Raw genomic sequence first — 25,732 nt, 5'->3', positions numbered from 1 at the left:
TGTCTACTATAATCAACACCTCCACTCCTCCATACTGTCTTCTAGAATCAACACCTCCACTCCTCCGTACTATCTTCTGGAATCAACACCTCCACTCCTCCGTACTGTCTTCCAGAATCAACACCTCCACTCCTCTAAAATGTCTTCTAGAATCAACACCTCCACTCCTCCAAACTGTCTTCTGGAATCAACACCTCCACTCCTCCGTACTGTCTTCCAGAATCAACACCTCCACTCCTCTAAACTGTCTTCTAGAATCAACACCTCCACTCCTCCAAACTGTCTTCTAGAATCAACACCTCCACTCCTCCGTACTGTCTTCTGGAATCAACACCTCCACTCCTCCATACTGTCTTCTAGAATCAACACCTCCACTCCTCCGTACTGTCTTCTGGAATCAACACCTCCACTCCTCCATACTGTCTTCTAGAATCAACACCTCCACTCCTCCATACTGTCTTCTAGAATCAACACCTCCACTCCTCCATACTGTCTTCTATAATCAACACCTCCACTCCTCCATACTGTCTTCTGGAATCAACACCTCCACTCCTCCATACTGGCTTCTAGAATCAACACCTCCACTCCTCTGTACTGTCTTCTGGAATCAACACCTCCACTCCTCCATCATGTCTTCTAGAATCAACACCTCCACTCCTCCGTACTGTCTACTAGAATCAACCCCTCCACTCCTCCATACTGTCATCTAGAATCAACACCTCCACTCTTCCAAACTGTCTTCTAGAATCAACACCTCCACTCCTCCATACTGTCTTCTAGAATCAACACCTCCACTCCTCCGTACTGTCTACTAGAATCAACCCCTCCACTCCTCCATACTGTCATCTAGAATCAACACCTCCACTCTTCCAAACTGTCTTCTAGAATCAACACCTCCACTCCTCCATACTGTCTTCTAGAATCAACACCTCCACTCCTCCATACTGTCTATTAGAATCAACACCTCCACTCTTTCACTCCTCCATACTGTCTTCCAGAATCAACACCTCCACTCCTCCATCATGTCTTCTATAATCTAGATATCAGATAGAGTTACTGAGTGAGGTCCACATGGTAAAGACACAGGTTATATGTAACAGAAGGTGTGGGGCTGCATGGTGAGGAAAGCCTAGCAACCTGAATATGTACTCTGTCTCTGTCTTTACTCAGCCTTAGTTTACAAGCACACAGTTGGTTGATGAGGAGATTACTGAATAATGAATTAGTCATTAAATATCACTGGAGAAGTATACAGACGTGTAGGCTATTATCAATGATAAAACAGTATAATTACATAGTTTAATAGAGTATAGAAAATATATATGTTATTCTGCTTGCCGTCTACTTATGGCTGGGAGATTTATATAAATTGCTTTAAGGAAGGATTAACTCATACTAAAAATTGCATTGGGGAAGAATGAATGCAGATTTAGACTACATATTGGAAACGACCATATTTTCAGTTTTGCTTGCTGTGTTTCTGTGTCTAGGTGGGCTCAGTCTTCGCCTTCTCTCAGCTCTGATGTCACTCACTGCAAGCGCCTTCTGCTTGGAGCGTGCGCCACCGGGGCAGTCAGTGGCTAGTTCATGCAGGGAAATCTGATTGAGAGCGCGTGATACCGTGATAGGTAGCACTACCAGGGTAAACAGGTTATTTTCTGGAAAGGATGGATGATCAAGGTTTGTTGATGATAAAATATCCTGTTTAACTGCGGACACTTTTCACTCCAGTCAACTTTAAAAAGAGGCAGTTATCAAAGGTAAGATTGATGTTATTTGAATGATGGGTGTCCATGTCCTTGAACATTTTTCTGTTTGAAATATTAGCTTCAGATAATTAGCCTATAGCCTATATTGAAACTTGTACAAACACCTCAACATGCAAATGTCATGTTAATTATTGCAACAACTCGCCGTTTGAGAATAACACCGTAATCGTCAGTGTAACATTCAGTGTGTTTCTCTCCTCTGGTCCGGTTGGTTTCAGCACCATGACCAGCACCGGTTCCCATGAAAGTAACGGCGTGGTGCAGATCTTCAAGGAGGACTGGTGCCCTTCCGATCGCCCCGAGGACTGCCTCCTCAACTTCACATGGCAGCCAGGTTTCCCAGAGCTGTTCAACTACACAGCTAATGGCAGCTCGCTGGGGGACCCGGAGCCCATGTCGCCAATCATCCTCATCATAGCGGCGATGTACTCCGTTGTGTTTGTGGTCGGACTGGTTGGAAACTGTCTGGTCATGTTTGTCATCATCAGGTGAGTCTAGGATAGTCATGTTCTGACTAGGTTAGTCTACTTCTGTCCCTTACCTGTATGGTCCATGTGGAGTAATCTAGGGGTTATAGGCTATGTGATGCATAGATGAAGGCATCACTACTTTAGCACAGATCCAAGCATGCAGCCTTGGAAGATTTTATCCCAGCGCTGGACCGTGGTTAGGTGTAATCTGGACCATGGTTAGGTGTAGTCTAGACTGTAGTTAGGTGTAGTCTAGACTGTGGTTAGGTGTAGTCTGGACTGTGGTTAGGTGTAGTCTGGACTGTGGTTAGGTGTAGTCTAGACTGTGGTTAGGTGTAATCTAGACTGTGGTTAGGTGTAGTCTAGACTGTGGTTAGGTGTAGTCTGGACTGTGGTTAGGTGTAGTCTGGACTGTGGTTAGGTGTAGTCTAGACTGTGGTTAGGTGTAATCTAGACTGTGGTTAGGTGTAGTCTAGACTGTGGTTAGGTGTAGTCTGGACCATGGTTAGGTGTAGTCTGGACTGTGGTTAGGTGTAGTCTAGACTGTGGTTAGGTGTAATCTAGACTGTGGTTAGGTGTAGTCTAGACTGTGGTTAGGTGTAGTCTGGACCATGGTTAGGTGTAGTCTGGACTGTGGTTAGGTGTAATCTGGACCGTGGTTAGGTGTAGTCTGGACCATGGTTAGGTGTAGTCTGGACCATGGTTAGGTGTAATCTGGACCATGGTTAGGTGTAGTCTGGACCATGGTTAGGTGTAGTCTGGACCATGGTTAGGTGTAGTCTGGACTGTGGTTAGGTGTAGTCTAGACTGTGGTTAGGTGTAATCTGGACCATGGTTAGGTGTAATCTGGACTGTGGTTAGGTGTAGTCTGGACTGTGGTTAGGTGTAGTCTAGACAGTGGTTAGGTGTAATCTGGACCATGGTTAGGTGTAATCTGGACTGTGGTTAGGTGTAGTCTAGACTGTGGTTAGGTGTAATCTGGACCATGGTTAGGTGTAGCCTGGACCATGGTTAGGTGTAATCTGGACCGTGGTTAGGTGTAATCTGGACCGTGGTTAGGTGTAGCCTGGACCATGGTTAGGTGTAATCTGGGCTGTGGTTGGCTGTAATCTGGACCATGGTTAGGTGTAGTCTGGATCATGGTTAGGTGTAGTCTGGACCGTGGTTAGGTGTAATCTGGACCATGGTTAGGTGTAATCTATATGAATCGCTCAACTATTGAAACAATTCATAAATAAACGACTAGGACCCGACTATGCTGCATTATTCTGAGGACGTTGTGTGATAGTGTTTGTTCTGGTTTAACTTTCAACTGCTCCGACTCCAGTGATTCGATGACATGCCATGGAGTTGTCTGAGTTTCGTGCGCAACACTGAGACGCTGTGTGTTTGAAGTTTGTGGACGTTCCTTTGCGCCCCCAATTGGAACACATTCAGAGCCAAAACTGTCAAAATACAGATTTAGATTCCGATTAATGCACTAGGCGCGGGCACTAAGTCCAGACGAAAAGTCCAAAAAGTTCCATTACAGTTCGTAGAAAAATGTCAAACGATGTATATAATCAATCTTTAGGATGTTTTTATCATAAATCTTCAATAATATTCCAAACGGACAATTCGTTTGTCTTTAGAAAGGAAAGGGAACAGAGCTGCACGCGATCAACAACTAAAGGCTTTCAGCTTAGCCATCTACTGTGACTGGTCTTATTCGCTCCCCTTTCACAATAGAAGCCTGAAACAACTTTCTAAAGACTGTTGACATCTAGTGGAAGCCTTAGGAAGTCCAATCTGACCCCATTTACACTGTATGTTCGATAGGCAATCACTTGAAAAACTACCAACCTCAGATTTCCCACTTCCTGGTTGGATTTTCCTCCGGTTTTTGCCTGCCATATGAGTTCTGTTATACTCACAGACATCATTCAAACCGTTTTAGAAACTTCAGAGTGTTTTCTATCCAAATCTACTAATACTATGCATATCCTAGCTTCTGGGCCTGAGTAGCAGGCAGTTTACTCTGGGCACGCTTTTCATCTGAACGTGAAAGTACTGCCCCCTAGCCAAAATAGGCTATAAGTAGTATAGTAGATCAGTAGAATGATAGATTGGAAGAAAGGTAGATTAGTAGATTGGTAGATTAGTAAAATGGTAGATCGGTAGATCAGTAGAATGGTAGAATGGTAGATTGGTGGAATGGTAGATCAGTAGAATAGTAGATTGGTAGTGTAGTAGATTGGAGAATGGTAGATTAGTAGAATGGTTTATTGGTAGAATGGTACATTAGTAGTATAGTGGATTAGTAGAATGGTAGATCAGTAGAATGGTAGATTGCTAGAATGTTAGATTGGTAAAATGTTAGATTGGTAGAATGGTAGACATTGGTAGAAAGGTAGATTAGAAGAATGGTAGATCAGTAGATTGGTAGAATGGGAGATTGGTAGAATGGTAGATCAGTAGATTGGTAGAATGGGAGATTGGTAGAATGGTATAATGGGAGATTAGTAGAATGTTAGATTAGTAGATTGGTAGAATGGGAGATTGGTAGAATGGGAGATTGGTAGAATGGGAGATTGGTAGAATGGTATAATGGGAGATTAGTAGAATGTTAGATTAGTAGATTGGTAGAATGTTAGATTAGCAAGAGAGTCAGTGCAAATAAAAAGGGGGCCAATGCAAATAGTGAGGGTAGCCATTTGATTAATTGTTCAGCAGTCTTATGTCTTGGGGGTAGAAGCTGTTCAGCAGTCTGATGGCTTGGGGGTAGAAGCTGTTCAGCAGTCTGATGGCTTGGGGGTAGAAGCTGTTCAGCAGTCTGATGGCTTGGGGGTAGAAGCTGTTCAGCAGTCTGATGGCTTGGGGTAGAAGCTGTTCAGCAGTCTGATGGCTTGGGGGTAGAAGCTGTTCAGCAGTCTTATGGCTTGGGGTAGAAGCTGTTCAGCAGTCTTATGGCTTGGGGGCAGAAGCTGTTCAGGAGCCTTTTAGTCCCAGATTTAGCACTCCGGTTCTGTTTGCCGTGTGGTAGCAGAGAGAACAGTCTATGACTGGGGTGGCTTTTCATAGCTTAGCATTCAGAGGTCGAGACAGCAGGTGCGGTAGAGAAAGAGAGAGACCAGAGAGAGACCAGAGTGAGAGGAAAGAGAGGGAGAGAGAGAACGAGCGTTGAAACAACAGGTCTGGGACACAGTAGCACGCCCTGTGAACAGGTCAGCATTCCATAGCAGCAGGCAGAACAGTTGAAACTGCAGCACCAGCACGACTCTCATCACAAGGCCATGTCTCAATACCCAGCCCTCATCACCAGGCCATGTCTCGATACCCAGCCCTCATCACAAGGCCATGTCTCAATATCCAGCCCTCATCAGCAGGCCATGTCTCAATACCCAGCCCTCGTCACCAGGCCATGTCTCAATACCCAGCCCTCATCACAAGGCCATGTCTCAATACCCAGCCCTCATCACCAGGCCATGTCTCAATACCCAGCCCTCATCACCAGGCCATGTCTCAATACCCAGCCCTCATCACAAGGCCATGTCTCGATACCCAGCCCTCATCATGTTTTAATGCTGTTTCAAAGTATCAATGCTGTTTCAATGTCTTAATGCTGTTTTAATGTCTTAATGCTCCCGAGTTGCACAGCGGTCTAAGGCACTGCATCTCAGTGCAAGAGGCATTACTACAGTCCCTGGTTCGAATCCAGGCTGTATCAAATCCAGCTGTGATTGGGAGTCCCATAGGGTGGCGCTCAATTGTCTCAGCGGCCACGCTTCACACCGCGTGGCCGCTGCCGCTCTAACCTGGTGGTCCCAGCGCGCACGACCCACGTGGAGTTCCAGGTCTCCGGCAGCCTCTGGAACTGCCGGTCTGCGGCTAACAAGGCTGAGTTCATCTCAGCCTATGCTACCCTCCAGTCCCTAGACTTCCTGGCGCTGACGGAAACATGGATTACCACAGATAACACTGCTACTCCTACTGCTCTCTCCTCGTCTGCCCACGTGTTCTCGCATACCCCTAGAGCATCGAGCCAGCGGGGTGGTGGCACTGGAATCCTCATCTCTCCCAAGTGGACATTCTCTCTTTCTCCCCTGACCCATCTGTCTATCTCCTCATTTGAATTCCATGCTGTCACAGTTACCAGCCCTTTCAAGCTTAACATCCTTATCATTTATCGCCCTCCAGGTCCCCTTGGAGAGTTCATCAATGAGCTTGACGCCTTGATATGTTCCTTTCCTGAGGATGGCTCACCTCTCACAGTTCTGGGTGACTTTAACCTCCCCACGTCTACCTTTGACTCATTCCTCTCTGCCTCCTTCTGTCCACTCCTCTCCTCTTTGACCTCACCCTCTCACCTTCCCCCCCTACTCACAAGGCAGGCAATACGCTTGACCTCATCTTTACTAGATGCTGTTCTTCCACTAATCTCATTGCAACTCCCCTCCAAGTCTCCGACCACTACCTTGTATCCTTTTCCCTCTCGCTCTCATCCAACACTTCTCACTCTGCCCCTACTCGGATGGTATTGCGCCGTCCTAACCTTCGCTCTCTCTCTCCCGCTACTCTCTCCTCGTCCATCCTATCAACTCTTCCCTCTGCTCAAACCTTCTCCAACCTATCTCCTGATTCTGCCTCCTCAACCCTCCTCTCCTCCCTTTCTGCATCCTTTGATTTTCTCTGTCCCCTATCCTCCAGGCCGGCTCGGTCCTCCCCTCCTGCTCCGTGGCTCGACGACTCACTGCGAGCTCACAGAACAGGGCTCCGGGCAGCCGAGCGGAAATGGAGGAAAACTCGCCTCCCTGCGGACCTGGCATCCTTTCACTCCCTCCTCTCTACATTCTCCTCTTCTGTCTCTGCTGCTAAAGCCACTTTCTACCACTCTAAATTCCAAGCATCTGCCTCTAACCCTAGGAAGCTCTTTGCTACCTTTTCCTCCCTCCTGAATCCTCCTCCCCCCCCCCCCCCCCCCCTCCCTCTCTGCGGATGACTTCGTCAACCATTTTGAAAAGAAGGTTGACGATATCCGATCCTCGTTTGCTAAGTCAAACGACACCGCTGGTCCTGCTCACACTGCCCTACCCTGTGCTTTGACCTCTTTCTCCCCTCTCTCTCCAGATGAAATCTCACGTCTTGTGATGGCCGGCCGCCCAACAACCTGCCCACTTGACCCTATCCCCTCCTCTCTTCTCCAGACCATTTCCAGAGACCTTCTCCCCTACCTCACCTCGCTCATCAACTCATCCTTGACCGCTGGCTACGTCCCTTCCGTCTTCAAGAGAGCGAGAGTTGCACCCCTTCTGAAAAACCTACACTCGATCCCTCCGATGTCAACAACTACAGACCAGTATCCCTTCCTTCTTTTCTCTCCAAAACTCTTGAACGTGCCGTCCTTGGCCAGCTCTCCTGCTATCTCTCTCAGAATGACCTTCTTGATCCTAATCAGTCAGGTTTCAAGACTGGGCATTCAACTGAGACTGCTCTTCTCTGTGTCACGGAGGCTCTCCGCACTGCTAAAGCTAACTCTCTCTCCTCTGCTCTCATCCTTCTAGACCTATCAGCTGCCTTTGATACTGTGAACCATCAGCTCCTCCTCTCCACCCTCTCCGAGTTGGGCATCTACGGCGCGGCCCACGCTTGGATTGCGTCCTACCTGACAGGTCGCTCCTACCAGGTGGCTTTGGCGAGAATCTGTCTCCGCACTACGTGCTCTCACCACTGGTGTCCCCCAGGGCTCTGTTCTAGGCCCTCTCCTATTCTCGCTATACACCAAGTCACTTGGCTCTGTCATATCCTCACATGTTCTCTCCTATCACTGCTATGCAGACGACACACAATTAATCTTCTCCTTTCCACCTTCTGATAACCAGGTGGCGAATCGCATCTCTGCATGTCTGGCAGACATATCAGTGTGGATGACGGATCACCACCTCAAGCTGAACCTCGGCAAGACGGAGCTGCTCTTCCTCCCGGGGAAGGACTGCCCGTTCCATGATCTCGCCATCACGGTTGACAACTCCCTTGTGTCCTCCTCCCAGAGTGCTAAGAACCTTGGCGTGATCCTGGACAACACCCTGTCGTTCTCCACTAACGTCAAGGCGGTGACCCGATCCTGTAGGTTCATGCTCTACAACATTCGCAGAGTACGACCCTGCCTCACACAGGAAGCGGCGCAGGTCCTAATCCAGGCACTTGTCATCTCCCGTCTGGATTACTGCAACTCGCTGTTGGCTGGGCTCCCTGCCTGTGCCATTAAACCCCTACAACTCATCCAGAACGCCGCAGCCCGTCTGGTGTTCAACCTTCCCAAGTTCTCTCACGTCACCCCGCTCCTCCACTCTCTCCACTGGCTTCCAGTTGAAGCTCGCATCCGCTACAAGACCATGGTGCTTGCCTACGGAGCTGTGAGGGGAACGGCACCTTCGTACCTTCAGGCTCCGATCAGGTTCTACACCCAAACAAGGGCACTGCGTTCATCCACCTCTGGCCTGCTCGCCTCCCTACCTCTGAGGAAGCACAGTTCCTGCACAGCCCAGTCAAAACTGTTCGCTGCTCTGGCACCCCAATGGTGGAACAAGCTCCCTCACGATGCCAGGACAGCGGAGTCAATCACCACCTTCCGGAGACACCTGAAACCCCACCTCTTTAAGGAATACCTGGGATAGGATAAAGCAATCCTTCTAACCCCCCCCCCCTTAAAAGATTTAGATGCACTATTGTAAAGTGGTTGTTCCACTGGATATCATAAGGTGAATGCACCAATTTGTAAGTCGCTCTGGATAAGAGCGTCGGCTAAATGACTTAAATGTAAATGTAAATGTCAATTGGCCCAGCGTTTTCCAGGTTTGGCCGGGGTAGGCCCTTATTGTAAATAAAAATGTGTTCTTAACTGACTTGCCTTGTTAAATAAAGGTTACATTTAAAATGTACATTTAAAATCCTGTTTCAATGTTTTAATTCTGTTTCAGTGTCTTAATGCTGTTTCAATGCCTGTAATAATCCAGGGGTCTTCAACCCGCTCCCAGACATACTGGTGACTCAGAGACCCCATCCCAAGCAAACTGGTGACCCAGGGACTCACTCCCAGGCAAACCTGTGACCCAGGGACCCTCTCCCAGGCAAACCTGTGACCCAGGGACCCACTCCCAGGCACACTGGTGACCCAGGGACCCCCTCCCAAGCAAACTGGTGACCCAGGGACCCCCTCCCAAGCAAACTGGTGACCCAGGGACCCACTCCCAGGCAAACCGGTGACCCAGGGACCCCCTCTCAGGCAAACCAGTGACCCAGGGACCCCCTCTCAGGCAAACCTGTGACCCAGGGACCCCCTCTCAGGCAAACCAGTGACCCAGGGACCTCCTCCCAGGCAAACCAGTGACCCAGGGACCTCCTCCCAGGCAAACCAGTGACCCAGGGACCCCCTCTCAGGCAAACCAGTGACACAGGGACCCCCTCCCAGGAAAACCAGTGACCCAGGGAACCCCTCCCAGGCAAACTGGTGACCCAGGGACCCCCTCCCAGGCAAACTGGTGACCCAGGGACCCTCTCCCAAGCAAACCTGTGACCCAGGGAACCCCTCCCAGGCAAACCAGGGACCAGTGACCCAGGGACCCCCTCCCAGGCAAACCAGGGACCAGTGACCCAGGGACCTCCTCCCAGGAAAACCAGTGACCCAGGGACCAGTGACCCAGGGAACCCCTCCCAGGCAAACTGGCAACCCAGGGACCCCCTCCCAGGCAAACCAGTGACCCAGGGAACCCCTCCCAGGCAAACCAGTGACCCAGGGACCAGTGACCCAGGGACCTCCTCCCAGGAAAACCAGTGACCCAGGGACCAGTGACCCAGGGAACCCCTCCCAGGCAAACCAGTGACCCAGGGACCCCCTCCCAGGCAAACCAGTGACCCAGGGACCTCCTCCCAGGCAAACCAGTGACCCAGGGACCCCCTCCCAGGCAAACCAGTGACCCAGGGACCAGTGACCCAGGGAACCCCTCCCAGGCACACCAGTGACCCAGGGACCTCCTCCCAGGCACACCAGTGACCCAGGGACCCACTCCCAGGCACACTGGTGACCCAGGGACCCCCTCTCAGGCAAACTGGCAACCTAGGGACCCACATCATATGGTTTTCCAAATGTCTTGTCTTATCAGGTGAATGATAATGGCAAGGAGAAGTAATCAACATTTTTAAATTAATAGATTTGGTAGATAGTTTTTCATTATTTTGACCTCCCCACATCATAATTGGAAGGGGAAGTGTAAACTCTAATGCTGCTTTTTGACTGTAGCACCAGTGTTCTGGTAGTGTATACACCCTGATGTCATACTAGGGCTGACACGGTGGACTGGTGAAGAGTAGAATCAGGGCTGACACGGAGGACTGTTGAAGAGCAGAATCAGGGCTGACACAGTGGACTGGTGAAGAACAGAATCAGGGCTGACACAGTGGACTGGTGAAGAGCAGAATCAGGGCTGACACAGTGGACTGGTGAAGAGCAGAATCAGGGCTGACACGGTGGACTGGTGAAGAGCAGAATCAGGGCTGACACAGTGGACTGGTGAAGAGCAGAATCAGGGCTGACACAATGGACTGGTGAAGAGCAGAATCAGGGCTGACACAGTGGACTGGTTTAGAACAGAATCAGGGCTGACACAGTGGACTGGTGAAGAGCAGAATCAGGGCTGACACAATGGACTGGTGAAGAGCAGAATCAGGGCTGACACAGTGGACTGGTGAAGAGTAGAATCAGGGCTGACACGGTGGACTGGTGAAGAGCAGAATCAGGGCTGACATGGAGGACTGGTGAAGAGCAGAATCAGGGCTGACACAATGGACTGGTGAAGAGCAGGATCAGGGCTGACACAATGGACTGGTGAAGAACAGAATCAGGGCTGACACAGTGGACTGGTGAAGAGCAGAATCAGGGCTGACATGGAGGACTGGTGAAGAGCAGAATCAGTGCTGACACAATGGACTGGTGAAGAGCAGAATCAGGGCTGACACAGTGGACTGGTGAAGAGCAGAATCAGGGCTGACACAATGGACTGGTGGAGAGCAGAATCAGGGCTGACATGGAGGACTGGTGAAGAACAGAATCAGGGCTGACACGGAGGACTGGTGAAGAGCAGAATCAGGGCTGACACGGTGGACTGGTGAAGAACAGAATCAGGGCTGACACAGTGGACTGGTGAAGAGCAGAATCAGGGCTGACATGGAGGACTGGTGAAGAACAGAATCAGGGCTGACACGGAGGACTGGTGAAGAGTAGAATCAGGGCTGACACGGAGGACTGGTGAAGAACAGAATCAGGGCTGACACAGAGGACTGGTGGAGAGCAGAATCAGGGCTGACACAGTGGACTGGTGAAGAGATACAAGTGGAGAAACTGGGGTGCAAAGGAGCAAGCTAAATAAATAAATACAGTATGGGGATGAGGTAAGTAGACAGATGGGCTATGTACAGGTGCAGTGATCGGTAAGCTGCTCTGACGGCTGGTGCTTAAAGCTAGTGAGGGAGGTAAGAGTCTCCAGCTTCAGAGATTTTTGCAGTTCGATCCAATCATTGGCAGCAGAGAACTGGAAGGAAAGACGACCAAAGGAGGAATTGGCTTTGGGGGTGACCAGTGAGATATACCTGCTGGACCGCGTGCTACGAGTGGGTGCTGCTATGGTGACCAGTGAGCTGAGATAAGGGGGGGTTCTATCCACTAATACAGTCCTATTATCTCTACCTGACCAGGTATACCACTAATACAGTTCTACTATCTCTGTCTTGTGATGTATACCACTAATAAAGTCCTTTCTCTGTCTGGCCAGGTATACCACTACTAAAGTCCTGTTATCTCTGTCTGGCCAGGTATACCACTAATAAAGTCCTGTTATCTCTGTCTGGCCAGGTATACCACTAATAAAGTCCTGTTATCTCTGTCTGGCCAGGTATACCACTAATAAAGTCCTATTATATCTGTCTGGCCAGGTATACCACTAATAAAGTCCTATTATATCTGTCTGGCCAGGTATACCACTAATAAAGTCCTATTATATCTGTCTTTCCAGGTACACTAAGATGAATACGGCCACCAACATCTACATCTTTAATCTGGCAGTGGGCGACGCCCTAGTGACCACCACAATGCCTTTCCAGAGTACTGACTACCTGATCAACTCCTGGCCCTTCGGAGAGGTAACCCTAACCCCTAACCCCTAACCCCTAACCTCTAACCCCTAGCCCCTAACCCCTAGCCATAACCCTAACCTCTAACCCCTAACCCCTAACCTCTAACCCTAACCCCTAACCTCCAACCTCTAACCTCTAAACTCTAACCCCTAACCTCTAACCCCTAACCCTTAACCTCTAACCCCTAACCCCTAACCTCTAACCCCTAACCCCTAACCCTAACCTCCAACCCCTAACCCTAACCCCTAACCTCTAACCCCTAACCCCTAACCTCTAACCCCTAACCTCTAACCCCTAACCCTAACCTCCAACCCCTAACCCTAACCTCTAATCTCTAACCCCTAACCTCTAACCCCTAACCTCTAACCTCTAACCCCTAACCCTTCCAGTGTTTGGCAGATTACTGTACCTCAACAGCATAATGTTTGGTAGATTACTGTACCTCAACAGCATAATGTTTGGTAGATTACTGTACCTCAACAGCATAATGTTTGGCAGATTACTGTACCTCAATAGCATAATGTTTGGCAGATTACTGTACCTCAACAGCATCATGTTTGGCAGATTACTATACCTCAACAGCATCATGTTTGGCAGATTACTGTACCTCAACAGCATAATGTTTGGCAGATTACTGTACCTCAATAGCATAATGTTTGGCAGATTACTGTACCTCAATAGCATAATGTTTGGCAGATTACTGTACCTCAATAGCATAATGTTTGGCAGATTACTGTACCTCAACAGCATGATGTTTGGCAGATTACTGTACCTCAACATAATGTTTGGCAGATTACTGTACCTCAACAGCATAATGTTTGGCAGATTACTGTACCTCAGTAGCATAATGTTTGGCAGATTACTATACCTCAATAGCATAATGTTTGGCAGATTACTGTACCTCAACAGCATAATGTTTGGCAGATTACTGTACCTCAATAGCATAATGTTTGGCAGATTACTGTACCTCAATAGCATAATGTTTGGCAGATTACTGTACCTCAATAGCATAATGTTTGGTAGATTACTGTACCTCAATAGCATAATGTTTGGCAGATTACTGTACCTCAATAGCATAATGTTTGGTAGATTACTGTACCTCAACAGCATAATGTTTGGCAGATTACTGTACCTCAACAGCATAATGTTTGGCAGATTACCTACTCTGTCTGTCCTGTGGTGAGCTGATTTGAAATGGCATTAAGCACATTTCTTTGTAATGGTCCTCTCCTCCAGGTGGTGTGTAAGGTGTTCATCAGTATAGACTACTACAACATGTTCACCAGTATCTTCACTCTGACCATGATGTCAGTGGATCGGTATGTAGCTGTGTGTCACCCGGTCAAGGCTCTGGACTTTAGAACACCCGTGAAAGCGAAGATCATCAACGTTCTCATCTGGGTTTCATCCTCCGCTGCCGGCATCCCTGCTCTGGTGCTGGGCAGCACACAGAACAGCAACGGTACACACACCCACTCACACACACACACACACACACACACACACAGTCATATTGATTACCAATTGAATCCGGTCAGTGTGTATGGTTTAGGATTTAGGGGTCGATGTGGGATTATGTCTGTCGAGGAGTAGAGGCTTTGATGAGAAGGAGAAGTGCATTATGGGTTATTTGAGTTTCAGGGAGACAAATAAATATAATGGATCTGTTCATCTCAGTCGCTGAAGCTACTGATTGGTCAGTAAGCTGTATAAAGCTTTCTGATTGGTCAATCTGCTGTCTGGAACACAGGCAGGACAGACATCTGATAAATAATCATAATAATAATACATGGGACTTATATAGCTGTTTAACTGTTACAGTTATAATAATACATGGGACTTATATAGCTGTTTAACTGTTACAGTTATAATAATACATGGGACTTATATAGCTGTTTAACTGTTACAGTTATAATAATACATGGGACTTATATAGCTGTTTTCAACTGTTAGACTTGATGTAGAATATCCAGTCATTTTGTAGAATAACTGGACTGTTAGAGTTGCTGTAGAATCAGTACCAGTCAAAAGTTTGGACACACCTACTCATTCAAGGGGTTGTCTTTATTTTTACTATTTTCAACATTGTACTATTTTCCAAACTATGAAATAACACATATGGAATCATGTAGTCACCAAAAAAGTGCTAAACAAATCCAAATATATTTAATATGTGAGATTCTTCAAAGTACCCACGCTTTGCCTTGATGACAGCTTTGCACACTCTTGGCATTCTCTCAACCAGCTTCACCTGGAATGCTTTTCCAACAGTCTTGAAGGAGTTCCCCCATATGCTGAGCACTTGTTGGCTGATTTTCCTTCACTCTGCGGTCCAACTCATCCCAAACCATCTCAACTGGGTTGAGGTCAGGTGATTGTGGAGGCCAGGTTATCTGATGCAGCACTCCATCACTCTCCTTCTTGGTCAAATAGCCCTTACACAGCCTGGAGGTGTGTTGGGTCATTGTCCTGTTGAAAAACAAATGATAGTCCCACTAAGTGCAAACCAGATGGGATGGTGTATCGCTGCAGAATGCTGTGGAAGCCATGCTGGTTAAGTGGGCTTTGATAAATCACAGACAGTGTCACCAGCAAAGCACCCCCACACCATCACACCTCCTCCTCCATGCTTCACAGTGAGAACCACACACCGTTCACCTACTCTGCGTCTCACAAAGACACGGCGGTTGGAACCAAAAATCTCTAATCTGGACTCATCAGACCATAGGGCATATTTCCACTGGTTTAATGTCCATTGCTTGTGTTTCTTGGCCAAGCAAGTCTCTTCTTATTATTGGTGTCCTTTAGTAGTGGTTTCTTTTCAGCCAATTAGACCATGAAGGCCTGATTCATCCAGTCTCCTCTGAACAGTTGATGTTGAGATGTGTCTGTTACTTGAACTCTGTGAAGCATTTATTTGGGCTGCAATTTCTGAGGTTGGAACCTCTAATGAACTTATCCTCTGCAGCAGAGGTAACTCTGGGTCTTTCTTTCCTGTGGCGGTCATCATGAGAGCCAGTTTCATCATAGCGCTTGATGGTTTTTGCGACTGCACTTGAAGAAACGTTCAAAGTTCTTGAAATTTTCCAGATTGACTGTCGTTCATGTCTTAAAGTAATGATGGACTGTCATTTATCTTTGCTTATTTGAACTGTTCTTGCCATAATATGGACTTGGTCTTTTACCAAGTAGGACTATCTTCTGTATACCACCCCTACTGTAACGCAGATTCTGGGAGTCGAGAAGAAAGTGGGGCTGCAGGTAGTCTAGTGGTTAGAGCGTTGGCCCTGTAACCGTAAGGTTGTTAGATCAAATCCCCGAGCTGACAAGGTAACAATCTGTCATTCTGCCCCTGAACAAGGCAGTTAACCCACTGTTCCTAGGCCATCATTGTAAATAAGTATGTGTTCTTAACTGACTTGACTTTTTAAATAAAGGTTAAATAAAAAAATAAAAAAAGTACAGGGGGTGAATTTAATAATACAAAAAACCTGGAACAACACAAAACATGAGTAGTTTCTGGACATGAGAAACAACGAATACTGCCTGGGGAATGAACCAAAGGGAGTGACAGATACAGGAGAGGTAGTCATAGAAGTGATGAAGTCCAGGTGAGTCTCATAAGGTGCAGTGTGTATATAACGATGGTGGCAGGTGTGTGTAATAATAAGTAAACTGGTGACAACGAGAGCCGGAGTAGACATGACACCTACCTTGTCACAACTTAACTGATTGGCTGAAATGCATTAAGAAGGAAAGAAATTCCACAAATTAACTTTTAACAAGGCACACCTGTTAATTGAAATGCATTCCAGGTGGCTACCTCAAGAAGCTGGTTGAGAAAATGCCAAGAGTGTGCCAAGCTGTCATCAAGGCAAAGGGTGGCTACTTTGAAGAATCTCAAATATAAAATGTTTTTTGATTTGTTTAACACTTTTTTGGTTGCTTCATGATTCCATATGTGTTATTTCATAGTTTTGATGTCTTCACTATTATTCAACAATGTAGAAAATAGTAAAAATAAAGAAAAACCCTTGAATGAGTAGGTATGTCCAAACTTTTGACTGGTACTGTATGTGCCGGGGACTAGGGTCAGACTAGCTACTCTACAGCAACTAACAGTCCAGATATTCTACTAACTTCAGACTGGCTATTCTACAGTAACTCTAACAGTCTGGAATGAGGAGGCTTGTCCAAACTTTTAACTGGTACTGTAGCTAGTAATAATAATAATAATGCATGGGAATTATATAGTCACTTTTTTACCTTTATTTAACTAGTCACGTCAGTTAAGAACAAATTCTTATTTTCAATGACGGCCTAGGAACAGTGGGTTAACTGCCTTGTTCAGGGGTAGAACAACAGATTTTGTACATTGCCAGCTCAGGGATTCTTACTTGCAACCTTTCGGTTTCTAGTCCAACACTCTAACCACTAGGCTACGCTGCTGTAACGACCCAAAGTCGCTTTCCAATTATAGAAATGAAAAAGAAAAACATCAAAACATCAGACTAAAGAAGACATGATTAAAGAGAGGGGTGGGCTCAACGAAGACATGAATAAAGAGAGGGGTGGGCTCAACGAAGACATGAATAATGAGAGGGGTGGGCTCAACGAAGACATGAATAATGAGAGGGGTGGGCTCAACGAAGACATGATTAAAGAGAGGGGTGGGCTCAACGAAGACATGAATAATGAGAGGGGTGGGCTCAAAGAAGCGAAAGAGTCTGATGTATCAGTGGATGGGGAGGGTCAGGGTTGGGGTTTAGATATTAGGGTAGGGTAAGGGTTTAGGGTAAGGGTTTAGGGTAAGGTTTTAGGGTAAGGGTTTAGGGTAAGGGGTAGGGTAAGGTTTAGGGTAAGGGTTTAGGTTAAGGGTAAGGGCTAGGGTAAGGCGTGGGGTAAGGGTTTAGGTTTAAGGGTTTAGGGTAAGGGGTAGGGTAAGGGTTTAGGGTAAGGGGTAGGGAAAGGGTTAAGGTAAGGGGTAGTGTAAGGGGTAGGGGTAAGGGTAAGGGTAAGTGGTAGGGTAAGGGCTAGGGAAAGGGTTAGAGTAAGGGTTAGGGTAAGGGTTAGGGTAAGGGTAAGGGTTAGGGTAAGGGGTAGGGTATGGGTTAGGGTAAGGGTTAGGGTAAGGGTAAGGGTTAGGGTAAGGGGTAGGGTATGGGTTAGGGAAAGGGTAAGGGTAAGGGGTAGGGTGTGGGTAGGGTAGGGTAAGGGTTAGGGAAAGGGTTAGGGAAAGGGTTAGGGAAAGGGTTAGAGTAAGGGGTAAGGGATAGGGTAAGGGGTAAGGGGTAGGGTAAGGGAAAGGGTTACAGTAAGGGGTAGGGTAAGGGGTAGGGTAAGGGTTTAGGGTAAAGGTTAGGGAAAGGGTTAGGGTAAGGGTTAGGTTAAGGGGTAGGGTAGGGCTAGGGTAAGGGGTAGGGTAAGGGGTAGGGTGTGGGTAGGGTAAGGCTTAGGGAAAGGGTTAGGGTAAGAGGTAGGGTAAGGGGTAGGGTAAGGGTTAAGGTAAGGGAAAGGGTTAGGGTAAGAGGTAGGGAAATGGGTAGGGTAAGGGGTAGGGTAAGGGGTAGGGTAAGGGTTAAGGTAAGGGAAAGGGTTAGGGAAATGGGTAGGGTAAGGGGTAGGGTAAGGGGTAGGGTAAGGGTTAAGGTAAGGGAAAGGGTTAGGGTAAGGGTTAGAGTAAGGGTTTAGGGTAAGGGGTAGGGTAAGGGGTAGGGTAAGGATTAGAGTAAGGGTTTAGGGTAAGGGTTAGGGTAAGGGTTAGAGTAAGGGTTAGGGTTAGGGAAAGGGTTAGGGTAAGGGGTAGGGTAAGGGTTAGAGTAAGGGTTTAGGGTAAGGGTTAGGGTAAGGGTTAGAGTAAGGGTTTAGGGTAAGGGGTAGGGTAAGGGGTAGGGTAAGGATTAGAGTAAGGGTTTAGGGTAAGGGGTAGGGTAAGGGGTAGGGTATGGGTTAGGGAAAGGGTAAGGGTAAGGGGTAGGGTGTGGGTAGGGTAGGGTAAGGGTTAGGGTAAGGGGTAGGGTAAGGGGTAGGGTAAGGATTAGAGTAAGGGTTTAGGGTAAGGGGTAGGGTAAGGGGTAGGGTATGGGTTAAAGTAAGGGGTAGGGTAAGGGGTAGGGTAAGGGTTAGGGTAAGGGGTAGGGTAAGGGGTAGGGTATGGGTTATGGAAAGGGTTAGGGTAAGGGTTAGGGTAAGGGGTAGGGTAAGGGGTAGGGTAAGGGTTAGGGTAAGGGGTAGGGTAAGGGTTAGGGTAAGGGTTAGGGTAAGGGGTAGGGTAAGGGTTTAGGGTAAGGGTTAGGGAAAGGGTTAGGGTAAGGGGTAGGTTGAGGGTTAGGGTATGGATTAGGGAAAGGGTTAGGGTAAGGGGTAGGGTATGGGGTAGGTGCTGCTCAGAATGGTGAAGAGAGGAGAGAGGAGTATCTTTGTAGTGTATTTTTTTTGCTTGTGTGTGTGGGGGGGGCTTCAGGGTAGGCCTTGTCAAAGAAGTGGGGCTTTAGGAGGGACTGAAAGACAGTGATGACTCCGAGCCACAGATGGCTGGAGGGAAGGAGTTCTAGAGCATAGGAGCAACCCTGGAGAAAGCCCTGTTGCAGAAGGCCTTGTCGCAGAAGGCCCTGTCGCGGAAGGCCCTGTCGTGGAAGGCCCTGTCGCAGAAGACCTTGTCGCAGAAGACCTTGTCGCAGAAGGCCCTGTCACGGAAGGCCCTGTCGCGGAAGGCCCTGTCGCGGAAGGCCCTGTCGCGGAAGGCTCTGTCGCGGAAGGCCCAGTCGCGGAAGGCCCAGTCGCGGAAGGCCCTGTCGCGGAAGGCCCTGTCGCGGAAGGCCCTGTCGCGGAAGGCTCTGTCGCGGAAGGCCCTGTCGCGGAAGGCCCTGTCGCGGAAGGCCCTGTCGCGGAAGGCCCTGTCGCAGAAGGCCCTGTCACAGAAGGCCCTGTCGCAGAAGCTCTGGACCTATTACAAAAGGGAAGCAAAGCCGCAAGCTGCCCAGTGACACGAGCCTAGCAGACGAGCTAAATTCCTTCTATGATTCAAGACAAGTAACACCGAAACATGCATGAGAGCATCATCTGTTCTGGACGACTGTGTGATCACTCTCTCCGTAGCCGATGTGAGTAAGATCTTTAAATAGGTCAACATTAACAAGGCCACAGGGCCAGACGGATTACCAGCCATGCGCTGACCAACTGGCAAGTAGCTTCACTGACATTTTCAACCTCTCCCTGACCGAGTCTGTAATACCAACATGTTTCAAGCAGACCACCATAGTCCCTGTGCCCAAGGAGGCGAAGGTAACTGCCTAAGTGACCACCGACCCGTAGCACTCAAGTCTGTAGCCATGAAGTGCTTTGAAATGTTGGTCATGGCTCACATCAACACCATTATCCCAGAAACCCTAGACCCACTCCAATTTGCATACCGCCCAAACAGATCCACAGGTGATGCAATCTCTATTACACTCAACACTGCCCTTTCCCACCTGGACAAAAGGAACACCTTTGTGAGAATGCTATTCATTAACTACAGCTCAGCATTCAACACCATAGTGCCCCCATAGCTCATCACTAACTAAGGACCCTGGGACTAAACACCTCCCTCTGCAACTGGATCCGGGACTTCCTGACGGGCCGCCCCCAGGTGGTAACGGTAGGCAACAACACATCTGCCACGCTGATTCTCAACACGGGGGCCCCTCAGGGGTGCAAGCTCAGTCCCCTCCTGTACTCCCTGTTCACTCATGACTGGCCAGGCACGACTCCAACACCATCATTAAGTTTGCCGATGACACAACAGTGGTAGTCCTGATCACCGACAATGATGAGACAGTCTATAGGGAGGAGGTCAGAGAACTGGCAGTGTGGTGTCAGGATAACAACCTCTCCCTCAACGTGATCAAGACAAAGGAGATGATTGTGGACTACAGGAAAAGGAGGACTGAGCACGCCCCCATTCTCATTGACGGGGCTGTAGTGGAGCAGGTTGAGAGCTTCAAGTTCCTTGGTGTCCACATCAACAACGAACTATCATGGTACAAACACACCCAGATATTCGTGAAGAGGGCACAACAAAGCCTATTCCCCCTCAGGAGACTGAAAAGATTTGGCATGGGTTCTCAGATCCTCAAAAAGTTATACGACTGCACCATCGAGAGCATCCTGACTGGTTGCATCACCGCCTGGTATGGCAACAGCTCGGCCTCCGACCGCAAGGCACTAGAGGGTAGTGCGTACGGCCTAGTACATCACTGGGGCCTAGTTTCCTGCCATTCAGGACCTCTATACCAGGCGGTGTTAGAGGAAGGCCCTAAAAATGGTCAAAGACTCCAGCCACCCTAGTCATAGACTGTTCTCTGCTACCGCGCAGAAAGTGGTACCGGAGCGCCAAGTCTAGGTCCAAAAGGCGTCTTAACAGCTTCGACCCCCAATCCATAAGACTCCTGAACAGCTAATCAAATGGCTACCCAGGCTACCCCCCCCTCCTTTACGCTGCTGCTAGTCTCTATTTATTATCTTAGCATAGTAATTTTAACTCTACCTACAGCTACATATTATCTCAATTACCTCGACTAACCGGTGCTCCCGCACATTGACTCTCTACCGGTACCCCCTGCATATAGCCTTGCTATTGTTATTTTACTATTGCTCTTTAATTATTTGTTACTTTTATTTTTTATTCATCAATTTTTTACTTAACACTTATTTTTCTTAAAACTGCATTGTTGGTTAAGGGCTTGTAAGTCAGCATTATACTGAAAGGTCTACACATGTTGTATTCGGCGCAATTAGATTTTATTTGAACCTGGGGATGACGTGGTGGCACGGAGTGAGGGTGTGGGCTGATAGGGAAGAAGGTCTGAGCGGTAAGGGGGGGCAAGGTGGTGAAGGGCTTTTTAGGGCAGAAGGAGGATCTTGTAATCAATGCATTGGGAGACAGGGGAGTTCATGGAGGACAGGGGTGATGCCAAATCAAATCAAATTTCATTTGTCACATACACATGTTTAGCAGATGTTATTGTGGGTGTAGCGAAATGCTTGTGTTTCTAGCTCCGACAGGGCAGTAATATCTAACAAGTAATATCTAACAAATTACACAACATGTACCCAATACACACATATCTAAGTAGGAATGAATTAAGACTATATACATATGGACGAGCGATGTCAGAGCGGAACGGACTAAGATACATAGAATAGTATAGAATACAGAATATACATATGAGATGAGTAATGCATAGACACATACCGTAGAATAGTATATAATACAGTATATTCATATGAGATGAGTAATGCCAGATATGTAAACATTATTAATTGACTAAGATACCGTAGAATAGTATAGAATACAGTAAATACAGTACGTATGAGATGAGTAATGCCAGATATGTAAACCTTATTAAAGTGACTAGTGTTCCATTCCTTAAAGTGGCCAGTGATTTCTAGTCTATGTCTATAGGCAGCAGCCTCTAATGTGCTAGTGATGGCTGTTTAACAGTCTGATGGCCTGGAGATAGAAGCTGTTTTTTAGTCTCTCAGTCACAGGTTTGATGCACCTTTACTGAGGTCAGACAGTGGGAACAGGGAGGGGTAATATGAGTTAGGTTGGGGTCAGACAGTGGGAACAGGGAGGGGGTAATATGAGTTAGGTTGGGGTCAGACAGTGGGAACAGGGAGGGGGTAATATGAGTTAGGTTGGGGTCAGACAGTGGGAACAGGGAGGGGTAATATGAGTTCGGTTGGGGTCATGGAGCAAGATGATTTGTAAACAATGTATTCAAATGAGGAGACAGTAGTGAGAGACAGTTCAGTTATTTCGATTTTAGAGTTTAGCATGGTTAAAAGATAATGAATCCCAAGGTTGTTGCTTGTCTATACGTCAGACCACTGTCTATACACCAGACCACTGTCTATACATCCGACCACTGTCTATACACCAGACCACTGTCTATACATCAGACCACTGTCTATACACCAGACCACTGTCTATACACCAGACCACTGTCTATACACCAGACAACTGTCTATACACCAGACCACTGTCTATACATCAGACCACTGTCTATACACCAGACCACTGTCTATACATCAGACCCCTGTCTATACATCAGACCACTGTCTATACACCAGACCACTGTCTATACACCAGACCACTGTCTATACACCAGACCACTCTCTATACACCAGACCACTGTCTATACATCAGACCACTGTCTATACACCAGACCACTGTCTATACACCAGACCACTGTCTATACATCAGACCACTGTCTATACACCAGACCACTGTCTAACTGATACACCAGTTAGATTTAGGGTTAGTTTGTGTTATTTAGAGTTAGTTAGGGATAATGTTATTGTTATATCTCTAGGTTAGGGTTAGTTAGGGATAATGTTATTGTTATTTCTCTAGGTTAGGGTTAGTTAGGGATAATGTTATTGTTATTTCTCTAGGTTAGGGTTAGTTAGGGATAATGTTATTGTTATATCTCTAGGTTAGGGTTAGTTAGGGATAATGTTATTGTTATATCTCTAGGTTAGGGTTGGTTAGGGATAATGTTATTGTTATATCTCTAGGTTAGGGTTAGTTAGGGATAATGTTATTGTTATATCTCTAGGTTAGGTTAGTTAGGGATAATGTTATTGTTATATCTCTAGGTTAGGGTTAGTTAGGGATAATGTTATTGTTATATCTCTAGGTTAGGGTTAGTTAGGGATAATGTTATTGTTATATCTCTAGGTTAGGGTTAGTTAGGGATAATGTTATTGTTATATCGCTAGGTTAGAGTTAGTTAGGGATAATGTTATTGTTATATCTCTAGGTTAGGGTTAGTTAGGGATAATGTTATTGTTATATCGCTAGCTTAGAGTTAGTTAGGGATAATGTTATTGTTATATCTCTAGGTTAGGGTTAGTTAGGGACAATGTTATTCTTATATCGCTAGGTTAGAGTTAGTTATGGATAATGTTATTGTTATATCTCTAGGTTAGGGTTAGTTAGGGATAATGTTGTTGTTATATCTCTAGGTTAGGGTTAGTTAGGGATAATGTTATTGTTATAATTCTAGGTTAGGTTAGTTAGGGATAATGTTATTGTTATATCGCTAGGTTAGAGTTAGTTAGGGATAATGTTATTGTTCTATCTCTAGGTTAAGGTTAGTTAGGGATAATGTTCTTGTTATATCTCCAGGTACTACAGAGTGTGCCCTCCAGTTCCCTGACCCCTATCTCTACTGGGACACAGTGATGAAGATCTGTGTGTTCATCTTCGGCTTCGTGGCCCCCCTCCTCATCGTCAGTGTGTGTTACACCCTCATGGTTCTGCGCCTGAAGAGCGTGCGGCTGCTCTCCGGCTCCCGGGAGAAGGACCGGAACCTGCGACGGATCACCCGTCTGGTTCTGGTGGTGGTAGCAGTGTTCATAGTCTGCTGGACGCCGATCCACATCTTTATCCTGGTCAAGATGCTGGCGCCCCCCGGTGGCGTCCTCGAGACCACGCCCGTCATGGCGGCCTACTTCTTCTGCGTTGCCCTGGGTTACACCAACAGCAGCCTCAACCCAATCCTCTACGCCTTCCTGGACGAGAACTTCAAACGCTGCTTCAGGGACTTCTGCTGCCCGGGGGGGAGGGGGGCTGCGGGGGACAGCCAGGGGGGGAGTCGAGTGAGGAGCACGTTGAGGAGCTACACCTGCCCACCTAGGGCTCGGGGGCAGGGGGGAGGCCAGGGGGGACAGAGGGAGGCCTGTATGGCTAGCGGTGGTGCTGGAACAGTCCTCCCTTAACTCCAACGGGTTGACTCAGATCACATCGTCTATCGCCGGGAGAGTATCACAGCACCGTCTTCTGATGTGCTCTTCTAGAGCAGTACGTCTTTCACCTCACCACCGCTATCTTAACCTGACCCAGTCCTAAAGAGACCCAGGTCTTCTAACTGAGGGACAGCAGTACATCCTTCACCTCACCACCGCTATCTTAACCTGACCCAGTCCTAAAGAGACCCAGATCTTCTGAGGGACAGCAGTACATCCTTCACCTCACCACCGCTATCTTAACCTGACCCAGTCCTAAAGAGACCCAGATCTTCTGAGGGACAGCAGTACATCCTTCACCTCACCACCGCTATCTTAACCTGACCCAGTCCTAAAGAGACCCAGATCTTCTAACTGAGGGACAGCAGCACATCCTTCACCTCACCACCGCTATCTTAACCTGACCCAGTCCTAAAGAGACCCAGATCTTCTGAGGGACAGCAGCACATCCTTCACCTCACCAATGCTAACTAATGTTCAGTCTCAGTTAATAGAGGTGACCTACTCTGATGGCTGTAGAAGATTTCACATTTCTTGCTTATTTCCTCCTGATTCTGGGTAATCTCCAACCGGGATTTCTGGAAGACCTGCTCATTTTCTACAGCCATCTGAATAGGTCACCTCTATTAACTGAGACTGGACATTAGTTCCCTTCCTGCTAGTACAGAGTGAAAAGCAAGACAAAGTCAACCATCAGTTTTTCACTAGTCTAATGTGTTCAGACCAGTCTTCTGTTCCTTTACTAGTCCTTAGATCTGAAGGGTTCTGAAAGACATTCTACTCCACTTTACCACATTGGGATAAAAAAAAAGCACAACGTTTGACCAGTTGAAATACTGTACTCTCTAAGGTTTGGCCGCTTGTGTAACCTTTATTTAACTAGGCAAGTCAGTTAAGAACAAATTCTTATTTACAATGACGGCCTACACCGTCCGAACCCGGACGACGCTGGGCCAATTGCGCGCTGCCCTACGGGACTCCCAATCACGGCCGGTTGGGATACAGCCTGCATTCGAATCAGGGTGTCTGTAGTGACGCCTCAAGCAGTGAGTATCACAACCGGCCGTGATTGGGAGTCCCATAGTGAGATGCAGTGCCTTAGACCACTGCGCCATTCGGGAGGCCTTGACCAGTTGAAGTACTGTAGTTTCTAAGGATCATTCTTTATTTCAAGGTCATGTGGAACCATCCTGTGTATCTAGACCAGGGCTCTCCAACCCTGTTCCTGGAGAGATACCATCCTGTAGGTTTTGACTCCAACCCTGTTCCTGGAGAGATACCATCCTGTGTATCTAGACCAGGGCTCTCCAACCATGTTCCTGGAGAGATACCATCCTGTGTATCTAGACCAGGGCTCTCCAACCCTGTTCCTGGAGAGATACCATCCTGTGTATCTAGACCAGGGCTCTCCAACCCTGCTCCTGGAGAGATACCATCCTGTGTATTCAGACCAAGGCTCTCCAACCCTGTTCCTGGAGAGGGTTGGAGTTAAAACCTCCAGGAGGGTATCTCTCCAGTAACAGGGTTGGAGTT

At 47.5% G+C, this 25,732-nt stretch overlaps 1 protein-coding gene across 1 annotated transcript; it reads left to right on the top strand.

Annotated features, from left to right (window-relative positions):
• The first annotated feature begins 1,672 nt into the window (after positions 1–1,672).
• oprk1 (opioid receptor, kappa 1) lies at positions 1,673–24,172 on the top strand. Its single transcript, XM_029703912.1, has 6 exons — positions 1,673–1,760; positions 1,988–2,257; positions 12,283–12,409; positions 13,640–13,865; positions 20,760–20,765; positions 23,580–24,172. Exons 2-6 carry the CDS (start codon positions 1,992–1,994, stop codon positions 24,170–24,172), a joined length of 1,218 nt encoding a protein of 405 aa, XP_029559772.1. The 5' UTR covers positions 1,673–1,760; positions 1,988–1,991.
• The last annotated feature ends 1,560 nt before the right edge of the window (positions 24,173–25,732 follow it).

This window comes from Salmo trutta, chromosome 21 (genome assembly GCF_901001165.1).
Source record: "Salmo trutta chromosome 21, fSalTru1.1, whole genome shotgun sequence".
Lineage (NCBI taxonomy): Eukaryota > Metazoa > Chordata > Actinopteri > Salmoniformes > Salmonidae > Salmo > Salmo trutta.
This window is presented reverse-complemented; position numbering and strand designations above follow the sequence as displayed.

What these genes read in the sequence shown, in the direction of transcription:
- oprk1 (XM_029703912.1), top strand. Translation starts at nt 1,992, where the DNA reads ATGACCAGCACCGGTTCCCATGAAAGTAACGGCGTGGTGCAGATCTTC. An exon ending in GTCATGTTTGTCATCATCAG is followed by an intron (nt 2,258 to 12,282) that starts GTGAGTCTAGGA and finishes CTGTCTTTCCAG; the next exon opens with GTACACTAAGATGAATACGG. An exon ending in ACTCCTGGCCCTTCGGAGAG is followed by an intron (nt 12,410 to 13,639) that starts GTAACCCTAACC and finishes CCTCTCCTCCAG; the next exon opens with GTGGTGTGTAAGGTGTTCAT.